Below are 22359 nucleotides of genomic sequence, written 5' to 3' on the forward strand. Positions count from 1 at the left end.
GTGTATGGCAGTTGTTTAGAGCGCCTACGCGCCAGGCACTTGCAGTTGCGCGAGAGAGTTGGCCTTGGGTGGTGGCGTGTGGAAGGGGCACGAAGTGTTCGGACGCCTCGGACGTTATATTATTGCTATTGTTGTTATTACCGAGGCATTGGGCAAATACTCAAGGTAACACCTGACTTAGTGTTTGGTCGGGCTGTGAAAGCGGACGACACTACAACTATTCCGTGGCATATCTGGAGTAGACGCGACAAAATAAACTTTATATCCTATCAGCCTCCTGTTCATATATATATATATATATATATATATATATATATATATATATATATATATATATATATATATATATATATATATATATATATATATATATATATATATATGTGGTACCTACAGACCTCACATGCCGAAAAATGGTACACTGTAAACGCTCCTTGAATTAAATGATTCTCAAAGTCCGCACTGCTCCACACGACACCAGTGTAAACAATAATGGCCTGGCCAGCATCAAACGCCCTCGACCGATCTCCACCGTTTCCAAGCCTGGTATGATCCTGGACTTTGGGTGAAGTTAAGGCATTGGCTGAAAAAGCGTATGTCTAAAAATGTATGTCATACAAAGTCCTCGTTTCGTGTTATCAACTTACTTGGAGCGAATTTATGCATCGCGAAAACGCTAATATCCTATTCTCAACTATGTTTTGACATTTTTGCCGAAGTTTGTGTACCTCATACGTAATTAGTTCATATGCACGGGGATATTACGGCGTGTGGGCTACCATGGCGTAATTCTTGGAAATAGCTCCGACGCCGGGCAAACTCATGTTTTTGGTTGCCTGACAGCTATTGAATGCGGCGCCGGCTTCCTGCTGGATCGCACGCTTCACTAGCGACGCAGCAGTGCGCGGCCTGAAGATGCTTGGTTCGATGTCCGGCCACCGAGACGACGTTCCAGGTTAGCGTACCAAAATACTCCATGCCTCCGATGGGAGCAAAGCGCTTTCCTCCGTGACGGTGCCGGACTTACCCTTCTCGCGGTCCGCCCTGAGTGAGGTCGAACACTTGACGAGGGTTGAGCAGCCACTGGAACTTCTGCATCAGCTTGGCGCCCTGGTTACCGCCACTCTTGGGGTTGAGGAACACGATGACAGGGTGCACGTTGGCCGTTGGAATGGGCTTGATGGCGAACGCCCGCGTCTGGTCCTTATCGATCTGCGGTAGGAATGCAGTCGCACGCTGTGACATAAAATGGCCTCAGATGTCCGGTGCTCCGACATTACATTGGAGTACGTGACACGGGCTATATCCGGGCTCACGCTTCAAAACCAGACGCATTCGTACGCACGGAGTTGCGCAGCAAGTTCGCTGTTACTTTTGATAGCGAAAAAGCAACAAACATGCAGAGACATCTAAAAAAAATCGTCGACCTGTCAAGGACGAGCGGGCACAAAAGGTAGCTGGCTGGTCCAGGGTAAGCATTTAATACATCCAGTGAAGCGTATGCCTTTCATTTGGGCTAAGGGAGCCCGAGACTAACACAATCACCAGCATCATGGTCGCGAACACCACGCATCGATTGAGTGCGTGGTGGTGGAGCAGAGCTCACGCTCGTGGCGGAGCGTATTACATTGATCACTAATGAGATGACCCTTGTTGCTGATGTGATTACCACCCACCCGCCTGCCATGGTCGGATGACGAGAAAATGACAGCGCTGGCTTCAGCCGACATTAATACCGAGTTTGATGACGCAAATTACTGAGTGCGATCGATGGCGGAGTGTAACACGATGTGGTGTAAGATGATAAGTGCAGCAGACACGGTAGCGTAGTAGCAAGACGTCGAGCTGGAAGAAAGAAGCTAACGTTGATGAAAATGTGCTTATAATTTTGGATAGCATTCGGAGTTACACGCCTCAACATTAGCTCTATTGATGTGGATAGAAAATACGCGTCTTAGGTATTTTATATTTCATGTCATGCCCCAACGCCACGCATTGGTGATGTGGGTGGAGGTTGGAGCATCCTAAAACTTGAAACCAAAAAAGCAAGCCTCTGGCATGTAACAGTCTTGGTTTCTTCATCTTACATGAGCCCCTGACATAATAAGACCAGCCTGCTCCAGCCGTGGCTGCTTCCGCATCCGCCATCTTTACAGCTGATTTTCAAAACAATGGAATTCGCTTCGATACAACGATACTAGCGCATCCCCGCAATGCAAATTTACATCCGTGCGTACACTGGCAGTTCGTCGCACGAAACGGAAAAAATTCATAATTTTGATTGCACCGTATATGTGCATGTGACGGGGACCACTCAAGGGGATCTTTAATCTGATTAGAAAAAATGAGAATGATTAAATACCTGAACAGTTCACAGGCAGCACCTACACTAACAATGGGTCACTGAAAAGAGCGTAAGTCGTAGTTGTATTTTATGAAGTCGGGCTGTCGTCGGTTCTAGATCAGAAGGGGGTGGGCCACCTTTCGTGTACCTTTCGTTTATTAGATCAGACGCGTCCGATTTGATCAGTAATACGGTTTTCTGGAAATTCTTCTGAATAGCTCAAAACTTTGATTTGAGGCAATGCTTTCGGCAGAAGAAATCTGACTGGGCCCCCTACTCATCACCGTGAAAGTAAACTTTTCATTTGCCTTGCTTTTTGCGTGTGCTTTCCGCAATGTTTGCAATGCACTTATTTGCCAAAATATCTTTGTGCTTTAAATGCCACGGAAGCTTGAAAAAGTAATTTGGAAAAACAATATAAACACATGAAGCTATAATCACAACAAACTAGCAAACCGTTACACTATGGCTTTGATTTCCCACTACCGCGTTTAGCGCAGTGGGTCTTTTCGAAGCACACTTTGAATTTGGGAGACAGCAGAGCATCACATGGTTTACAGTGACGCACTGTCCCAAACGTCAACCAATGCGCTTGTCAGTAAGTAGCCCTCGTCACCCACCGAACCATTTGCAAACGTTCATTTGCGCTGACGTCATTCTTACTAGCACAGGTGCCACTTTTAACCGCCTAACCCACAATGTACGGGTTAGAACACCTCAAGGACGGTAACTCTAGCTGCTGAGTTGCTGCAACTGCCGTCGCCATGATGGCGACAGTTGTCATGACGACGGCGGTCGTGACAACTCCAGTTGTCGCGGACCAGACCTTCACTCTGGATCCACCAAGAAAAAAGTGTAGTGCTGTGACTCGACGTTCGGACTTGTCAAGCGTAAGCATGAACGACAGCGTGATTTGGATTCTAAGAATACAAATTAACCTTCCCATTATATCTTGATAGTGCCACAGCGGCACTACCCAGTGTCACCATTATATGTAATTGGTTCTGAGGTTTCACCGGACTATGCTTTTTAAACGCGCCCCAAATGTGGGGCAATCTTTTAAAACTATTCTAAAACCTGGCAATGACCTCATGGCGACAGGTTCCTACCCCACCCGATGTGCGGGCACCAAACTGGCAACGTGGGCTGCACCGACTTGCAACGCCTTCCATGCATGTCAACATTTCCTGATGCTGGCAAAGCGCCGGCGCTATTCGCTCAATTGTCGCTCCGGTGCCACCGACATTCAGTGTCGGCTTGCACCGCACTACTGCATCTCAAGTTCTCACCCATTCCCGGCTTTTCCGACGACTAGAGGACCTCTTCTTGGGCGACTTGCGGAGGCTGGACTTGAAGCTTCCTCTGCGGGGCAGCTTGACGATCCATGACGGCGGCACAATGATGTCCTCGTGAATGCCTGAAACACAGCAGCGAAACACACGTCACGTAACCCCCCACGAGCGAGCGATTTTATTTGCCCAGCGCGGTTGGCTTCCTTTCACGCTTTTCCCCCTGAGCCAGGGTTGCCACTTGCGGCGGGCCGCGCGCGCCCCACCTGCCCTGCCACCGGATCATTTTCCGTTCCTGTTGAAGCACCGCTCGCTGCAGCCCGTCCATCTGGATCTGACGGCAGCCCCAGGGGGCAGCCAGGCGGGCTGAGCCACGTAATCCTCTCAGTCCACTCGCCTCGATTGTTCCCCGGGGACGAAAAAAGTGCGGTCGCTTTAGTAATGGCTTCGGTGGTGCCGTCTCCTTTCACCCGTGGGAGGAGCATCATCCCTGGACTAGGGACGGCGTCATTTCATTCGAAGTCCCAAAGAGAGCTGGTCCATTGACTTAGACAATATATTCCTAGTTCAAAAGACTAACGGTCCAGCGCAAAATCTATTTGGGGCAAATTTCCTAACCGCAATGTGTGCCTGGGCTATTCCTGAATACGCCAGCCATATAAGCTGCAGTTTGGGCATCTAGAGAAACTGCAACGCAACTAGGCAAATCGTACAATCAGGATAACCAACGCACCACCTTTACTGGGATTATACGAGAGAAACGTTTGTGAGCGTGAATGACACAGATACAAGACGCACAGATTACTTGCGCAATTAACATGACTTTGAATTTACCGTTCACTGGTCACACAGACGACCCTTACAAGCAGTGAGTGCAAAACGTCCCAAATATGTGTGTTTCGTGGAGCATGTACGAAGAGACTCGTAACAAATGCTCACTTTCCTGGTATGCAGTCGCATTGCAGCAAAAGCAAACCATCAAATGGCGTGACCAGGACATCTCATGAAAATTCAAAGCTCCCCGCGTGCGCAGCACTACCCCTCAAAACACCACGCAATGCCCAACAGCCGCCTCTGCAAGAGCTGTGCCGCACGGGCCGGCGCCCGAACAAGGGGCGGGGCAGGGGAAGGGGAGCGGCCATTTTGGACGGGCGGCGTGCACCCCACCCCACCAGGCCCCCCCCCCCCCCCTGATGTGTCCAGCACAGGCTTCAGCACACGATCACGTGAACTGTGGACCAACGCCGCCGAAGCCGCCGCGAAAGGGATCTGCACTGGCCCTGGAGATACGGGACATAGCTGACACCCCTGCCCGCCCCCAGTAACTGCAGCAACGTGGACACCCTGCGGGGGGTCAACGGAGCCGGGTTGGGATAATGCCAGAGTAGGGCCATGACTTGGGATTGGCTCCAGCCTGCGATGTCAGAGATTCCAGATAGCATAATGCATAAGTAAGACAGAACGCGGAAGGGAGGGTGCCAGCGAACAGGGTTTTGGCTGAGAAATGGGTCAGATGGAGTCAGTCGTCCATCGACTGTTTCGAGGCCAGTTTCAACCCTTATGCCGTATTCGAAATAATTGGGGGCGTCCGTGCTTATCATCCTATTTCTTTGACGACCGATCCACGACCAACAGCAAATGAGGGGCCGAAATGACAGGGAACAGCAAAAACAAGCTACCCACAGACTAGCCCACAGTAGATATTTACTGTTGCAAGTTCTCCGCGATCACGCCCAATGATGCCCAATATCTGACGCGAAATTTACATGAACTACTACACACCGACCTCACGACAGACCCTTCATCTACTGACATCCACCAGTGGAGGCGGTCACCAACCACAGACCCTTCACATACTGGCAGTTACCAGTGGCGGTGGTCACCAACGACAGACCCTTCACATGCTGACAGCCACCAATGAGAGGTGAGGGCGGTCACCAACGACAAACCCGTCACGTACTGACAGTTACCAGTGGAGGCGGTCACCAACGACAGACCCTTCACATACTGACGGTCACCAGTGGAGGCGGTCACCAACGACAGACCCTTCACATACTGACGGTCACCAGTGGAGGCGGTCACCAACGACCGACCCTTTACGTACTGACAGCCAGCACTGGAGGCGATCACCAACGAAAGACCCTTCACGTACTGACAGCCACCAGTGGAGGCGGTCACCAACGATAGACCCTCTACACACTGATCATTGGAGGCAGCCGGTAACGACAGACCCTCCGCACACTGACCAGTGGAGGCGGCCGATAGCGACAGACCATACATTGACAGTCATCAGTGACGGCGGCGGGCAGCCTTTTCCTTCGAGCACATCCCCATCCCCACGACGCAGGGCGAAACGACACAACTTGCCAGCAACGACCGGCAGCGAGCGGGCAAGTTCGGACCTAATTCGCGCCGCCGGACTTCGCCGGCGCACCGAGCCACCGGCCCCATGACACACTGGAGCCTTCAGCGCACCCCGCCGCGACCGGGCTTCGGCATGAGCCGGTGCTCGCGGGCTGGAGGTGGGCGCAGGAAGGTTGGTGAGCGCCGACGGTCAGACAACCAGAGTTTCAATGCAAGCACTTAGTGGGAGCATTGACACATTTGGACATTTCGTAGCCGTTGGTAAGAGTTCATGGAATGGCAACATACTGTCGATGTCTGGTAACATAGGTACATATGTATATATATATATATATATATATATATATATATATATATATATATATATATATATATATATATTGTATTACTGACCATGTCAGACAGCGTAATGTTCTTGTTTGCTCACATATGTTCACGCAAACATAGGCACTCGGCAGCTGCCCATTGTTGCCCAAATGGCAGCCACAAATTTCAAGCCCGCTCCAGAGCACATGGGCAGTCGGGGGTACATTTTCCTTGCTTACGACGCGCATAGGCAGGCTGGTAGTGTACCAGATTGACAGGCAAAGCTGGCAGATGCCTTCGAACATCACGTCACGTCATGCCACTCACCTAGACTACATTGTTCCTCTAATCGCTGGATGTTTGAAGCAGGGCTCCTTGTTGTGGTAGGCAGTCCGGCACCACGAACAACTTATTGCTACAATTTCTTTGGTAGAAAACGAAAGTTTCGACATAAAGCTCTGCAAAAGAAGGCAGCACACAAAAGTTACATCCCGGTAGAGGGTGATGGTAGAGTAGCAGAGTCGCACACATCGGTAAACAAGCAAAACTACGCGCCGCAGTGGCATTGTATGGAGCTTCTCGCAGCGGGGGGAAGGTTGTCGCCGTTGCTCGAAACCCAAACCTTTCAAAATGTCAAACAGAGAACACACAAACTCACGCTGACGAATGAATTTTAAGAACCCGCGGGGAGCCAGTGCTATGGCTGTGGTGTGAGCGTTGTTCAGCGAGGAGGAAACGACGTCCAAACATAGCCTGACGCTCAGCACGTCAACAGGACTTTAGCGCGAGGGTGGCGGGCCACGCTGCTCCAACTGGTCCGACAACACCAGCACCGACGTCAAAGGAACGAGGCGCACGGGCCCACGCCACCACTGTTCCGGCGCGTGCATGCGAGGATCTCGTAGCCGTCGGCGACAAACGCGCGGATGTCACGCAAGGTCGTAACGATCGCCGGCGACAATCGGGCCCGGACGGCTGCACGCCGCGCCCTCCGTCACGGAGGCAGCCGCCCCCGCCTCACGCTCGTCGCAGGCGGCGGCCCGCCCGCCCTGTGATCAGTCACCGCACGGCTGATGGGCGGCCGCAGGCGATACGCTGTTGCAGGAGCGGCGACAAAGCCGGCGGCCGTGAGCCTGACCGGGCAGATTGTCATCTGCCAGCGATGACGAGCCTGAGTCACCTGAGAAGCAGGCTCAGCGCGTCACCGTGTTTGGCTAACTTGGGCATTCTCCGCATTGCGATTTTGCAGTTCGGTCCTCCGCCATACGGGAATGCGATATTTCGAGGCGACGGACTGTCTCAAAACTGTCGGCTTTTCCAAAGCCCCGAAGCGAATCATTTCACCAGCATTTTCCTCCGGCTGTCATCTGAAGCAGGACCTTGATTAAGGCTCGGCCTGACTGCTCAGCTGAGCTCAACCAGAGCTCGAGTGGAATCGGCGCCGGACGGGAAATCGACCGGCAGCGCGCCTCTGGCTCGCCCTGCTTCAGCCGCGACCCGTGGACCGTAAGCCCGCAGCAACAGCCTGGCGGAGCTGGCGCTCTAAGCGAAAGAAAAAAAGATCAAATGCTGATTTGTTTCGGTTTGCCGTATAGAAAGTAACGATCAGTTAACATGCAATCAGCTGTCACAAATTCATCTTATTGATTGACACAGCAGGCTGGCTGGCAAAGGAACGCCAGGAAGGAATTCTCGTAACTATCCGCCCATAAATCTTTGACTCCTTACGAGTGTCAAAGAATCCGGCTGCGCCAAGTGCGTTTGACCGGCCGCGCCCTGCGATTGGTGCGGCCGGCGCCGGGCGGAGGCTGCTCGGTGCCGCCGCCGGCGCAGGGGACGCCGCCGATGTAGGGGACGCCGCCGCGTCAGGTGCGAGTGCCGGGGACGGCGTCATCACTCAGTTGAAGCGATGGCGACCGGCGAGGCGACGGACAGGCGCCGGCCGCCGCGGCCCGGCCATGGGGAGCAGGCGGACTTTCCCAGCGCCCCGCCGCGGCCATATTTCAGCGGCCGCACTGGCCGGCCGGCGCCGCCGGTTGCCACAGGTGAAATGGTCCGGACGCGGCGCAGATGGGCCGCCCTGAGCCGGCACCGCCGCCGAAGCTCCGCTCCCAGAGGCTGAACGCGAATGGCTCGACGGAGGGGCGGGAGGCGACAGGGGACGGAGAAACGGATGGCTGGGAGCGAGGGGGAGGTCATCTCTCCCGTGTCATCACTCCATCCATCATGACCAGTGATGGATGTAATAGAAACGGGCGCTTTGGATGGATGATACGCGTGGAGTAGGATAAACTGAGGCTTGAATGAGGCAAAAGAATGCAGTTCAAAACCGGGAGAATGGACGAGCTCAGATTACGAAGACCCATCGATCGGCGATGGAGCTGAGCAGCAGGGTCAGGGTCTGAGCTCCTGCACACAGCTGAGGGAGGGAGCACCAATGCCGGAGCCACGTACGCACCACCCAGTTTCGGAACACCACAACCTCAGACGCCACGCCGGACAGGGGAACAAAGCGCCCACAATATTCTAACGTTGTTTTACGCGGGCACAGGGTGACGTGTCGGTGTGCCTCAGACGCAGCGCGGAATAAATACAGAATATCAGTCAGTTCCAAACAGAACTCGAAGAAAACAATCGCAGCGCAAGTCCCACCGACTGCATCGATTGATAAACCACACATGAACCCTAATTCGCGAGCACGGATGCTCTACTAACGCACCACTTCGACCCCCGCATACACGCGGGTCTCGTGACCCCCGTATGACATACGAGCTTTTATTGTGCATTATCAGCATAAAGGGCGACGGCTTCCAGTGGCACGTGCAGACTGATGGACCAACCTCAGACCCGAAAGCTCCCAGCCCTGATATCAGCGTACCGACGGGACGAGCACGGGATCCACAGACCGCGAATAAAACAAACAGCCGATATGGAGACGGACGACCGGCCTGACTCAGCCACTGACCTTTCCACAGTGTTTACATTTGCCCTTCTGATTCCGGCGATGCACCCAGTGGTGAGCTGTGGCCGTGTTGTCCCGGTACTGCCGGATCCCCACGTCCCTGCAACAGACCGGACACGTGGTGAGCCTCCGCTGCCGCCACTGGCACGCGGCCCTGCCGCCCAGGCCATGCCAGACACGTGGCGCGAGCTGTCCGATCGCGAGCCACGTGGTGACCCTCCGTGCCCCACGCCAGACGAGCGGTAGGCCGCGCGGCGTCTGTACTGACGTGTGGTGAGTCGGCCCCCGGTGCGGACTCGGGGCCGGCTGTCCGGCCCTGTCCGTCAGCCGCGTGGTTAGTTGTCCGGGACAGGGCACGGAGACGTGACGTCGGGGCGGATTCGGGGCCGGCTGCCCGGCCCTGTCCGTCGGCCGCGTGGTTAGTTGTCCGGGACAGGGCACGGAGACGTGACGTCGGGGCTGCGGCCTGCGCGCTCCCGTCTCCGGCGGGCCGTGACACAGTCAGTTACCAAATACCATTGCATGTCGTTTCTACACGTTGTCATGTCTACGTCATGTTTGTTTAGAGTAAGGATTAATCATATCCAACAGATTGGGATGGGAATCCACTCGGGTTCTGGGGACTGAACCAGAGGAGGAAACTGATCTTAACTCGTGCTTTGGCACTGATCATGAGAATAAAGTACTTTTCACGACCAAAAGTTGTGGAAACACATCACGGCAAAGCCGCGGGCACGTCCCAACTCCGCCGCGCCAGTTCCGCCAATGTAGCAACAGATGGCAGCACACGATAATCGCTTGCTTCACAAGAGGGAAGGTCAAACACGACCAACAGATGGCAGCACGGGAATGTCAAGCAATTCACTGTTCGCACAGAGGGCGCTGGTGCTGCGACTGCTCGCGAGACGACCTCTGCCCAGCATCCACATCGCCCACGTGCCACTGTTGTCGGGATTCCCCATTGGCTCCCCTCCCCTCTCCTCCCACAGCCGATCACTGCCACGCGCCTTAAACGCCTCCCGTTACAGACTATGTGAACGGACAGCTGCCCGGACATCCGCCCCGGTGCCGTCCGCAGAAACTACTCCAGAAACTATCGCGACGCATCTCGCCCGATCGATACGCTGGCACAAGGTGTTCGGTGTGGCCGGCGGCCGTCAGTGACGGACTTCCGAATGAAATGCAACACGCGGTGCGCCGGAGCCGTCTCTGAACGGCATCGGTTCCCACCGAAAGTTGGCCAGCGAGTTGTTGGCCATGTTGGCCATGTTGGCCAGCGAGGTCAGCCGCACGCTTAGCCTTCGGGGCGGCGGCGGAGCGGCGTTTCCGATGACCCGTGACGGTCAGAGTGTAGTGAGCAAACACAGCAGCCGACGCTATGAAATCATCCGCCTACAGCCCGGCACTGGACCTGACTATACTGGACACCTCGGTCGCCAGTGCCCAGCGACTGCAGACCAACCAACCGACCGCCGGAAGACCGCCGTCCCGGTTTGCCAGTCCCGAGCGCCGTCTCTGATGAGCTTCGGCTCCTCTCGCGCCGCTCACTGCACCAGCTGCCGCCGAGCCGGAGGTCCTCCGGTCCCAGCACCGGCGGGGGTCGCTCTGGGTCCCGGGGGTGTCATCCGCTGTCACGGAGTTGCGCGCCATCCCCCCCCCCCTCCCCACCCAGGCTGCACGAGCGTGGGCGCCAGCAGACGGCGGCGGTCCGCTGTCGACCGGCACCGCCCACTGCACGGCCATCACTCACGACAAACAGCGTGCGGCCTGCACCATCAGCTGCACGCGCAGACCACCGCCGCCGATCGCCGCTCACAGCACGCGGCCTGCACCATACTGCCGCTGGCCGCCGACAGCATGCAGGCTGCACCGCCTACTGCACACGGCGGGCAGACACCACCGCTCACTGCACACCGCGTGCGGCCTGCACTATCTGCGCTACAGAGTTGCGCGCGTTGAGCCTGTTTTAGAGAGTTGGTCCAAGCCTTGTGACGGGACGACTTTCTGTGGTATGCCTCCACACTAGATCGTGATTGCTGCGCGAGCCCTGACCCCAACGTCTGGACATTCAAATCGGGTTAGCGGCTTAATTTTAGCAGCCAAAGCGTTACGTGCCGCAATACTCCGCACGGTGCGTCCTGCCCTTCGTCAGCTGAACTTTAGCGCGGCTGCATCATCCGGCCGAAGGCCATCTTATTTCTGTTTAAATAGCGAACGCCCTGGAGCGAGTCGAACCCAGCCGTCACACGTAGTGAATCGGCAGGCAGACGCTTTAACCAGCTGGGTATCGAGAAGAGCCCCCCCCCCCCCCCACGCACACACACACCAATCGAGAGGCAGACGCTCTAACCAGCTGGGCTATCGGGACGAACCCCCTACCCCAGTCCCCCCCCCACCCCCCACCCCCCTCCCCCCCAACCCCGCTCAACAATCGAGAGGCAGACGCTCTAACCAGCTGGGTTATCAAGACGACCCCCCCCCCCCACCCCCACCCCCGCATACCAATAGGGAGGCAGACGCTCTAACCAGCTGGGCTATCGGGACGAACCCCCTACCCCAGTCCCCCCCCCCACCCCCCACCCCCTCCCCCCCCCCCAACCCCGCTCAACAATCGAGAGGCAGACGCTCTAACCAGCTGGGTTATCAAGACGACCCCAACCACCCCCACCCCCGCATACCAATAGGGAGGCAGACGCTCTAACCAGCTGGGCTATCGGGGCGAGCCTCCCCCTCCTGCCTACCAATCACCAGTACAATATGGAGACAGCCGGAGTACACAAACGGCGTCATCCACAACTAACAGCATAAGTGACGTTCGACAGTCTGTGTGGCGATGGGTATTAGCAGCGCCAGGCGGTCCATCAATTAAGATTAACGAGCATACTACACGCAACGCACACCGGGGAAGAGCCGCCACCTTCCCGCGTACGTCTGGCGCTGTACGCCGCTGTCATTTGCTGCCCCCGGGCGCCTCCCCGCCACCTTCCCGCGTACGTCTGGTGCTCTACGTCGCTGTCATTTACTGCCCCCGGGCGCCTCCCCGCCACCTTCCCGCGTACGTCTGGCGCTGTACGTCGCTGTCATTTGCTGCCCCCGGGCGCCTCCCAGAGCGAGCGTCACTGCCCGGCGGCTGGGCCCACCGCCGACTCCACACCGCCGCACGCCGCTGCAGTCGCAAACATGGCCGAAAACATTCCGGGATTCACCGCTGACGCAGGCAGCATCCATAACACGGCGGCAAACACCGCGGACGAGCCAGCCACGATATGGGAGGGGGGGGGGGGGGGGGAGCGGCGGCGAGTGCCGGGGGTTCGGCGCCAGCGGTAAGCTTGGTCGGCACAGCCGCCGCCGCCCACAGCCGCCCCCGACCGGCGTTCGCCGTGCAGCAGCACGCACACTTTGAAGAGTTGCAAGTGCTGTGCGCACGCATTTTAAAGGTGCGGGACGTGGGTGTCACTTCATTACTTTGCAAGGGGAGGGTACACCCTCTGAAGTTCACTTGAGCCCCCAATACTCCTTTGAGCCCCCTCAATGCACATGATCAAGAACATAGTACTAGGCGAAAGAAATGCAGACAAACTATCTTAACTATCAGCACACTCAGTACCTAAACATATCATTAATAGTGTCGTCGACTGCAAGGTATGGCAGCTATAAAAGGGAGTACAGGGTAACCAAGATAAAAGGTAACTCGTGTTACCCTCAGCAGTGGCAGGCGCATTTACCGCCAAATTAAGATCAGCGACGGCGGCAGTCATCTGGGATTCCATAGCCGTTAAATATTGACGGTACGATGTGCTCCAGATGGCTCCTAGGCGGTCCGGAATGCGCAACAACAGAACCTACTAAAAGAAGTTGTTTGTCCGGTCGATGGTCCACGGTGAGGCGCCTCATTTTTGGAGTGAATATATATATATATATATATATGTATATATATATGTGTATATATATATGTATATATATGTATATATATATATATATATATATATATATATATATATATATACTATCAATGAGGATCAGCGAGCACACTACACGTCTTGTTCGTACTTGTTCTTTTTCTGTGGCCAACGTTGTTCACTCAGCCCCCTCCCCAAAGCCCCCTCCCCAAATTTTAGAAAAGGATACCCCTGTTACGGCGCAGAGGTGCAATCAGGTACAGAGGTACAATCAGGTACAGACAATATATGGCGAGGTACATGTACAGTATAGAACAGTCACGGCTAACCGACAGCGCACCGCTGCTGCCATGATGAATAAGGAGCATTTACGCGATAAGAACAGGACACAATAAGATCCCCGTTATGGTTGACGAGCACTGTTGGGTGCTCCTCGGACTCCAATCTGTACAGTGCTCGCACCGACGGAGCCCTGAACGTTCAGCGGGTGAGGTGTATCCGCGCTCGTACTTGTTCTGTCTCGATGGCCAACACACACCGGACGGCCAACTCGTTCACTTTCCGACGCCCACGAGAACCCGGCAACTCCAAAGCGCGGGTGGGTATCTGAGCATTCCGCGCGCACACAAACAGGTGAGGCACTTCTGCGTGAAATGGTGGCCGACGCCTCGCTACGCCTGCGGATAGGGTCAAACGAGCTGCCTTCGACCCTCCAGCAGTAACGAGAGACTGCGCCAGCTCGCGCACTGAGCTCGCAGCATATTGCCACGCATTCCCACCCATCAGCAACATTAATTTCATACATTTGGGCGTGGCGTTCGTTAAGATGTCAGATGTTTAACATTAGATTGGGCTTCGTGCTGCAAAGCACATTATTTAACGTCCGCCCGCCCATCAAAAAGTCCACGGTCGCCGGCTGCCATTGATCAAGCGGGTTAATCACCAAATTAGTGTGCCAGTGGCCACGATTACGTGAGGCGAAACGTGCCGGCTGCACGACAGGAGTTCGCACCAGACCATCCATGTGAACAGATTGGCAACGTTGACCGCAGTGCGGTCACTGTCACCGAGTCCAACAGATGGCCTCTAGGGCGTGTCGATACAGAAGGGGCGACCTACTTATGGGTGGCACGCGCATGCAAGCCTACAAATCATCTTATCCACAAAAACTAAAACACCACGCTTGTTTTAGAAGAAGACAATTTCCCTTATACAGCTATATATATATATATATATATATATATATATATATATATATATATATATATATATATATATATGCGTTTGGGTGTGCATTTTTGTGTGAATAGCATTACCACACCCAACATTCCCAGCACATTTGTTAAACAGATTTTCGGACACACGTCTTTGTGAAGTCACGCAGGCAGCAGTAGCATCCCCAACAGCAAAAGGTGACGCCACCATTCGCTAAACCTTTGTCACGAACATATGCATCGCTCGATCAGCAAACACGTTTATTGTCTGACAGGCCGGCAACGCACGCACCAGGGAACTTTCAAGGTAGGTGAATAAAACAAGAAGCCGAATAATCGACGACTTTTCCACTTCAGTAAAGTCCGCGAACTCCATCGAGAAGTTCAACCGAGCGTCCCAAACTTACGCCCGTCGCGGTGATTACCTACAGGAGGAGCTTTGCGTAAACCTCCACTGGATGTACACATACGTGTACACCATGAATACAGAGCACAGCGCACTTGGCATGAGGTGGAGCCCAACGTCCAACAATACGCTCATACGCATAATTTTCATGCAGGCATGGCATAGCTACCACCTACGTTCATACAAATTTCACGCAATAGGGGACGAAAAAAATTATTGATGCAACATTGGTCAGACAGAACGAGCTTCTTTCAGGAACGCTTAGATGAAAAATGCGAGGACGAAAAAACAGCCATGCATAAAAACAGGTGATTATTCCACGCCTTGAGGGGAGCGAAGACCACAGGGCTGAAGAGACCGCCTGCCTGAGAGGCCGGCATAGGACGAAGCACAGAACCGCCGCCTCTCACCTGAACGTGGGCTTGCAGGCGAACTTCACCTTGTCGATCAGGTTAGCTATGCACCCTGTGTGGCAGATGATCTTGCAGGCGGTGCACTTCATCCGGGAGCCAGTCCTCTGCAACGGCAGCAGGGCGGACATCAGACTCTACCCACGCCAGGAGAGTGCCTCCGCCCCCTCTGCCGGCAGACTGCACCCCCGCGGCAGGGTGCTCCTTCGGCCGGCAGACTGCACCCCCGCGGCAGGGTGCTCCTTCGGCCGGCAGACTGCACCCCCGCGGCAGGGTGCTCCTTCGGCCGGCAGACTGCATCCCCGCAGCAGTGTCTGTCGGCCGGCAGACTGCACCCCCGCAGCAGTGTCTGTCGGCCGGCAGACTGCACCCCACAGCAGTGTCTGTCGGCCGGCAGACTGCACCCCCCGCGGCAGGCAGCAGTCCGACACCCAGCCAGCGTGGCAGTGGTAGCCTGTCACATCATCACGCTGGATCAAGCACGCCCCACGCACCGGCCGCGGCCAGGCAGCCGACGCCATGCCCGCGATGTTTTCAACCGTAACAGCACGACCGCAAGGGAAACAACCCGCTTACGCTATCGACCGGGCGGCCGCCACAGCGCGTGGCCGATCCACCGTGGGTGCGTGTCGTCGCGGCAGCACCGGGAGACGCCCTCCACCGCGGCACGTCCCGAATCGATGTGCCGAGCGGTGGCCAACTGCGGCCGGTTCAGCCAGAGCAGCGGCGGGCACGATCCCGCCGACCCGGCGCAGCACCCACGCTGGTGGGAGCGCCCTCGCCGGGGGTGGGTGAGTGTTTGCTCCTGGGTAGAGGGCGGTGGCCACGAGCCCGAAGCCCGGGGCATTACCCGCTTGGTTTAGGCCTGGGTATTTGCCCCCGTCCTCTAAGGTCAACGGACAAGTTTCCTAATGGCCTCATAAGGCCACCCTTGAGCCCATCTGCACACAATGTTCGGACTCTTGGAGCCGGGATTTCACGGAGTATTTGGCATCTCCCTCATCGTGGACTAATGGGTCACCCACGTCACCCTGTTTTCCACGACCAGCTGCTGCTCCACATTGGTCACGAGCTTCGGGCGTAAAACCACGTGTGTTTGAAATACCAAGCAGCCTTAGTTACTGTCCCCTGAGACACTAAGCAGACCTTGCGCGGGTTGCCGAGGCACATACACTTGCAAATGCTAGCCCGCGTCAAGCACGCCCCAGAACGCAGCTTGGACCTCAACCCAGGGCCAAACTTGCGCACATTTGATGCCAGCCTAAATGAAGTCCGCCACCAGTCCGGGACCTGGACCTGGCGCCGGAGCTAAGCCCACGCCAGACCAGGACCTGGACCTGGCGCCGGAGCTAAGCCCATGCCAGATCAGGACCTGGACCTGGCGCCGGAGCTAAGCCCACGCCAGACCAGAACCTGGACCTGGCGCCGGAGCTAAGCCCACGCCAGACCGGGACCTGGACCTGGCGCCGGAGCTAAGCCCACGCCAGACCGGGACCTGGACCTGGCGCCGGAGCTAAGCCCACGCCAGACCAGGACCTGGACCTGGCGCCTGAGTTAACCCCGCGCCAGACGGGCCGGCGCCGCCGTGACGGGCCGCGTTCCTGCCGGCGTCGTCAGCGCCGCCGCTAATGACGTCGAATTACAGCCGGCCGGCTCGTGCCGTCGTGCCGGTGGCCGTGGCGCGCGCCGCACGCCACGGCCACCGGCGGCATCGATTCGCACGCCGTCGGGACACGTGCGACCACCGGGCGAGCGCGGGCCGACGCCGGCGACGTTCGGGCGACGACGCCGGCTGGGAGGCGGTGCCGGAGCAGGCGACTGACACCTCTCGACGACACAGGCGAGCGCGGGCCGACGCCTGCGACGTTCGGGGCGGCGGCGCCGGCTGGGAGCGGCGCGGGGCAGGCGGCTGACGCCTCTCGGCGACAGAGGCGAGCGCGGGGCGACGCCGGCTGGGAGGCGGCGCGGGAGCAGGCACTGACACCTCTCGGCGACAGAGGCGAGCGGCGCTAGGATCCAGTCCGAGCCGCTGGCAGATTAGTTGTGGTCTATGGGGAGGGGGATTTGGAACAGGGTCAAAGTCAAAGGCCATGGCGTGCTCGTTTGCCTGTGTGTCGTTCATTCCGAAGCGTGAGGCGGAAGAAATTGGGGCGAAGATTACCATCAGGTGAAATGCAATGCACAGGCTTTAACACCTTTTTCACAGGCCTTAACGTGAGCACACTGTCCCAAGCTGCGTCCATACACGGAGTTCCTAAGACAAGCAGCCGGCTCACGGGTGGTGTTGAACAGTGGATGACCTTTAGCTGGAGCTAACAGGCAAGTGTTATCCTTAGCGCTGATGTGAGCAATATTCGTATCTAACAAGATTACTAATTTTACTTTCGTTCAAATACGTCTTACTCCATGACTGTCAAAACCCTGTCCGTGGCAAAGTGAAACCACACCAGTTATTTTAATCGACTAAACTGGTGAATGTACATTCTTTTTTGGATTTTCAGCATTACAAGGGGTTACAACCTGTCTAGGATTCCAAGATGAAAAACTTTTACAAATCACAATGCATAGCAGCATCGCGATGAAGTGAAATTTGAACGTGAACGCTTCTGCAATATGCGCGTAGGTAACTTTTCAGGGTACACCGATACAAAAATACAAAGTCATTTTAAAATGGAATGCAATTTCCATGAGCAAAACCCAGTTAAAACCACTTCACGACAAACTGTGCTTAACTTTTTCTTATGGCAGCGGGCCAGTACCACGGCAATAAATGTGCCATCTTAAGATAACATGACACATTTGTTCACGTCACCAATCTTGCAAATTCGTTTAAACATAAGATTGTGCGATTTCTTGGTAGGTTCGAGAGCATCTCTACGGCAGAAAGGTTCGTTTACGCTACGGCGTTCCCGGGTTGGCGATCGGCAGGTAATCCACGCCCCAGGATGCCGCTCAGCAATAACCCTTCCTGGGGGGGGGGATACCGAGCAGTGATCCCTGCTCGAAGGGTGCCACCGAAGGGTGATGCATGTCCGGGAGACGCTGCGAGACGTTCATGCCTGTACGGGAGACGCTACGAGACGCTGATGCTCGTCTAGGAGACGCCACGAGACGCTGGTGCCGGCCTGGCGCCGGCCGAGTGACGGCACCATAGCGGCCACCTGCCCCCCAGAATAATTCAGCCCGCTGAGGCGCCGACCGCGTCGCAGAGCAGGCACACAGCCGCGCCATCACTAATGCACGGTGTTCAATACGGCGGCGGCGGCGGCCGTGCGGTACGCCGCCGCCGGACCGGCCGGTCGGTCAGCAGCCCGAGCCGCCACGCCCAGCGGCGGCGCGTGACGCCGGCCGCCGCCGCCGCAGCGGAGGCGATCGCGGCGCGCGTCACAGCCGCCGCCGCCCGGGGCCGCCCGTCCGCGGGCCGCCAGGCACCAGGCCGGGAAGAGGCCGCTGTCTGCTGGCGCACGGGCTCCTCACGACGCACCACCAGTGGCACGTCTATTGCGGGATCAATATCGCGGCGCCAGAGCGCATTACACCACAGCAATTGAGGACTGCTCGCATAGGACAATAGTGCACTTAACGGCCAACTTTGCAACGTTCCGAAGTCCCAGGAAGCCGTACGTCACTGAAGGGTGAGGTGTTCACTGAGGCCGGCAGCCGAGGAATGAGTGGCGGCATTCATAGACAATATCTGTGGCCACTAAATGTCATCCAGAGCGTGACTGGGTCAGCAATATTTAACTCGCGGGGGTAAGGTGGAGTGGTGGGGTTGACGGCCATTCGCCTATTCACAACGCTGCACAGTTTAACGGCTACCCGTCGAAACTAGCCTGAAAACTTCTCAGTCAGGGCTTGCCGGTCTTTGAAATCCTCTTCACACTGCTTAAAGTGAGGCAACAAACATTCGAAGCACGCGGCCAGGCACAGAGCAATTCGGGAGGAGGAGAGCGGCACTGGCCACCTCCCTGGGGCGTCAGCGCCACAACCATGGCCCCAGGAGGTCGGAGGGCCATCCAGCTCGCGGGCCACAAGGCGGATGCGTCCTAATGCGTGGCTGCGGCACCGCCACATTTCACGACGCAGCAATATAGGACAAATTTCCGAAGGAAGACTGAAGCATAAAGTGGTGTGTTTTTATCACCTTACGAACGTCATTGCGAAAAAAAACATTTAGTCGCACGGTTACTCAACACCACTCCTTGTTCAGTCACAAAACAGGATTGTCCGCTGGTAACAAAGACATGCTTTTCTGTCTGGGAAAAGCATTCTGCTTGGACAGACAGTCGCCGGCCTAAGTACCTCATACCATACCCGACTCGTTATGTTACGCTGAGCAACGGGCATAAAACGCGGCATTTGGTGCCATACGTTCTAAACTGCCGATACCAATCGTACTCAGCATATTTCCTCCATGATATTTTCGGGCAGCGAAAAACGCGTATTTATATTCCTGGTCAGCTTATTAAGCACGGCCCAGCATGTTAACGCAGCAGCCAGCGCATTCTTTACGTGAGCATTCGCGACATTTCGGCATTGCTTAGCACCGCACCTGGAACAACGCGCCGTAGATCACTGGCATCTCGATTCCCAACGTTCTGCACCGGTCACGCGCCTGACATGCTGACTGAGGTCATGACAGCGCGGCGGAGCACTACGGGATCAGACGTCGCCAAAAGTCGCTGCCGGTGGCCGAGGCGCCGGCCATTTCAGCGCCAAGGTGTGCCGCGCTGGTGTACGGCTCACAGGACGCCGTTCGATTTCCCTCACGTCATCACGGCACCAGACACGCCGAGCAAACAGCTATACCGCAGGTTCAAACCGTGTCCTGGTCCGCAGCCGTTGGCGGCAAAGGGGTCGTGACGAAAGTGCCCACATTGGGCCATGTCCACCAATGCTTCAAAGTAAGCGAAAGCAAGCGATTATATCTAACCAGGAATTTCGTCGCTGTTTTTCTTCTCCCCTCACTTGACATTTTTTTGCTGCGAAAACACAAAGCCCCTTGTTTTTTAAGCAGACCTTACCGCAAAATCTTCGCAAATTTTGACTACATCGCGTTAGCCGCCCGCGCCACACGCAATCGATAGGGCCATGCTAGCCGCCGGGAATCTATAGCGGACGGGCCGCAGCGCTAACGACACATTGATCTGGTGGGCGGGCCGAGGTGGATTAAAAGCCGGGCTCAGCGTCCCTGATCGGCAGCTGATAGTCGTGTGCTTCCCGTCATCGGAATCCCTTGTGATCCTGCGATGTCAAGTCTAACGGATCACAATCACGCTAGCTTCCGATAGGCATGGCCTTAACTGATACAGATGATGTTCTGTTGTTCTGATGTTCAACAGATGTTCCCCCTATTATTATTTTTAGTTTTTTCTTTTCGCGCTCTGTTGGCGCACTGTTCACATTGGCTGAAGCTGCAGGACCGCGGCCAGTGACCCCACTCATCCTTGATCGACCTGCTTTTCAACATTGGGGAAATAATTACACGCACGCGGATAACGAGAGCGCTCCCGACGACTGACGACATATAATTTCGGACGAAAGTTCAATGAAAGGCAGGATGTAATTACAGAGCTACAAACAATGAAAGGCAGGACGTCATTACAAAGTTATATTGCAACGTGACAGTTTGCGTCGCTCTGCAACGGAAGTACGGGATTGACATTTTGTTGATTCAGGCGCTCACTACAATGCCCCGCGAACTTGTGATGTATTGCAGCATTTCAAATGAAATCGATGCGAAAACGACGAAAAGAGCACAAAATGCATTCTATTCACTGATGGCGCCATACAGCAAGGCTTCACGTCACTTTTCCAGCTGACAAACCTTTCCAATCGTGTAATTAGGTGCGAGCGACATGCAAAACTGAACACTCATCAGGTTAGAGACTACATGGGTTGCCGAATCCCTGTTTTGCCATTTGCGAGCTGCCTGCCACATAAGATATGTTACTTTTACATAATCAGACATTGTAATTATTGCATCAACATAACGCCAAGAAAAAACATCTAAATAGACATCTCAGCCCACTTGCATATTATCAGACACTGTGGCAGGCAATCCGAAACTATTCATAGCCAGGATCACCCCCAGCCCAAAGTGCGCTCTTGATCAGGCCTGTAGTCGGCCCAGCTGTTTCTTCGCTATCTTACCTAAGCACGCAGCAAGTGATCGGCCAAATGATGCAATAATGTATAATAAGCATGTCTGCGTCACCCGCTTGTTGAGATTGCACTGTGAGATCTGTACTAGTGCTGTTCGCTTTCATTAATGGCGTTAGCAAAATTCAAAGGTGACATATGCATTTTAATGGGTACCATACTGTTTAAATACCAAATTTTAAACTTTAAAAGCAAACCTTCAATATCTTTAATTAGAGAGCTCATGAACAATAACCAGCAAACAATATTTATGATATGCCTACGTCATCCAGTACACTACAAACCTTAGTCTAAGTGATTCGGTGGTTGTAAACAATATAGGATTTAAGCGATCGCTAGTAGATTTGTTTTGATGAGTCCATTTCGATAATCACGCTCATTTCGTGCAGAAAGCTCAGGCAAGCCTAAGCTCCTGTGGAAACCTATCACAAGAGTTTACGTTTTGCAACTGTATTGGTGTATACTGATGAATATGGCCGGGTATAGCCAACCCAATGTGTGTCTCAGCCAGGGCACATTAGGTGGTGTTTTGGGTTAACAGGTTCCCATCGCAAGCCTTATCAATTAGCATATTAAAATCATAATGGTGCCTAGCCGCACAAAATTAACATTTGACACGGTTTGAAAGGCGAAGCCCTTCTAATTTCTGAGGTACATGCCTGTGAAAATGGGGAAAGGTATATCGGGGAAAGCATTTCCAGGTCTAAGTGGTATTCATGACGTCATAATGACGTCATTCAACTCCTGCCATTCCATAACCCATACGGTGATCAAGGCCGAAGAAAATATAAGCGTCGAGGTGTTCATATTTGGCGTTAGTGAACGCGATTTCCAGATATAAGGGCCGTCAATTGGCTCTCAATCAATGTTGCTCAAGGCACAATGACGTAATCAAACCATAACGCATTACGGAGCATATTCATTAAACAGAGAATTGTGATGCCTAGAACAATTTTTTCCACTTGATAAGCATACCAATAGTTACACGTGAGTTCGTTCTTTC

General features: G+C 54.8%; 1 protein-coding gene across 1 annotated transcript in view; it reads right to left on the reverse strand.

Annotated features, from left to right (window-relative positions):
* The window catches only part of LOC119095568 (eye-specific diacylglycerol kinase-like), a 76434-nt gene that overhangs the window by 40556 nt on the left and 13519 nt on the right, over positions 1–22359 (reverse strand). The window contains 6 exon segments of the mRNA XM_037218422.1: positions 1028–1212; positions 3634–3761; positions 6631–6664; positions 6666–6761; positions 9269–9365; positions 15195–15301. Of these exon segments, the coding sequence (XP_037074317.1) occupies positions 1028–1212; positions 3634–3761; positions 6631–6664; positions 6666–6761; positions 9269–9365; positions 15195–15301 (647 nt within the window).

Source organism: Pollicipes pollicipes, unplaced genomic scaffold (genome assembly GCF_011947565.3).
Source record: "Pollicipes pollicipes isolate AB1234 unplaced genomic scaffold, Ppol_2.1 Scaffold_1693;HRSCAF=1982_pilon_pilon_pilon, whole genome shotgun sequence".
In the NCBI taxonomy this organism is placed as follows: domain Eukaryota; kingdom Metazoa; phylum Arthropoda; class Thecostraca; order Pollicipedomorpha; family Pollicipedidae; genus Pollicipes; species Pollicipes pollicipes.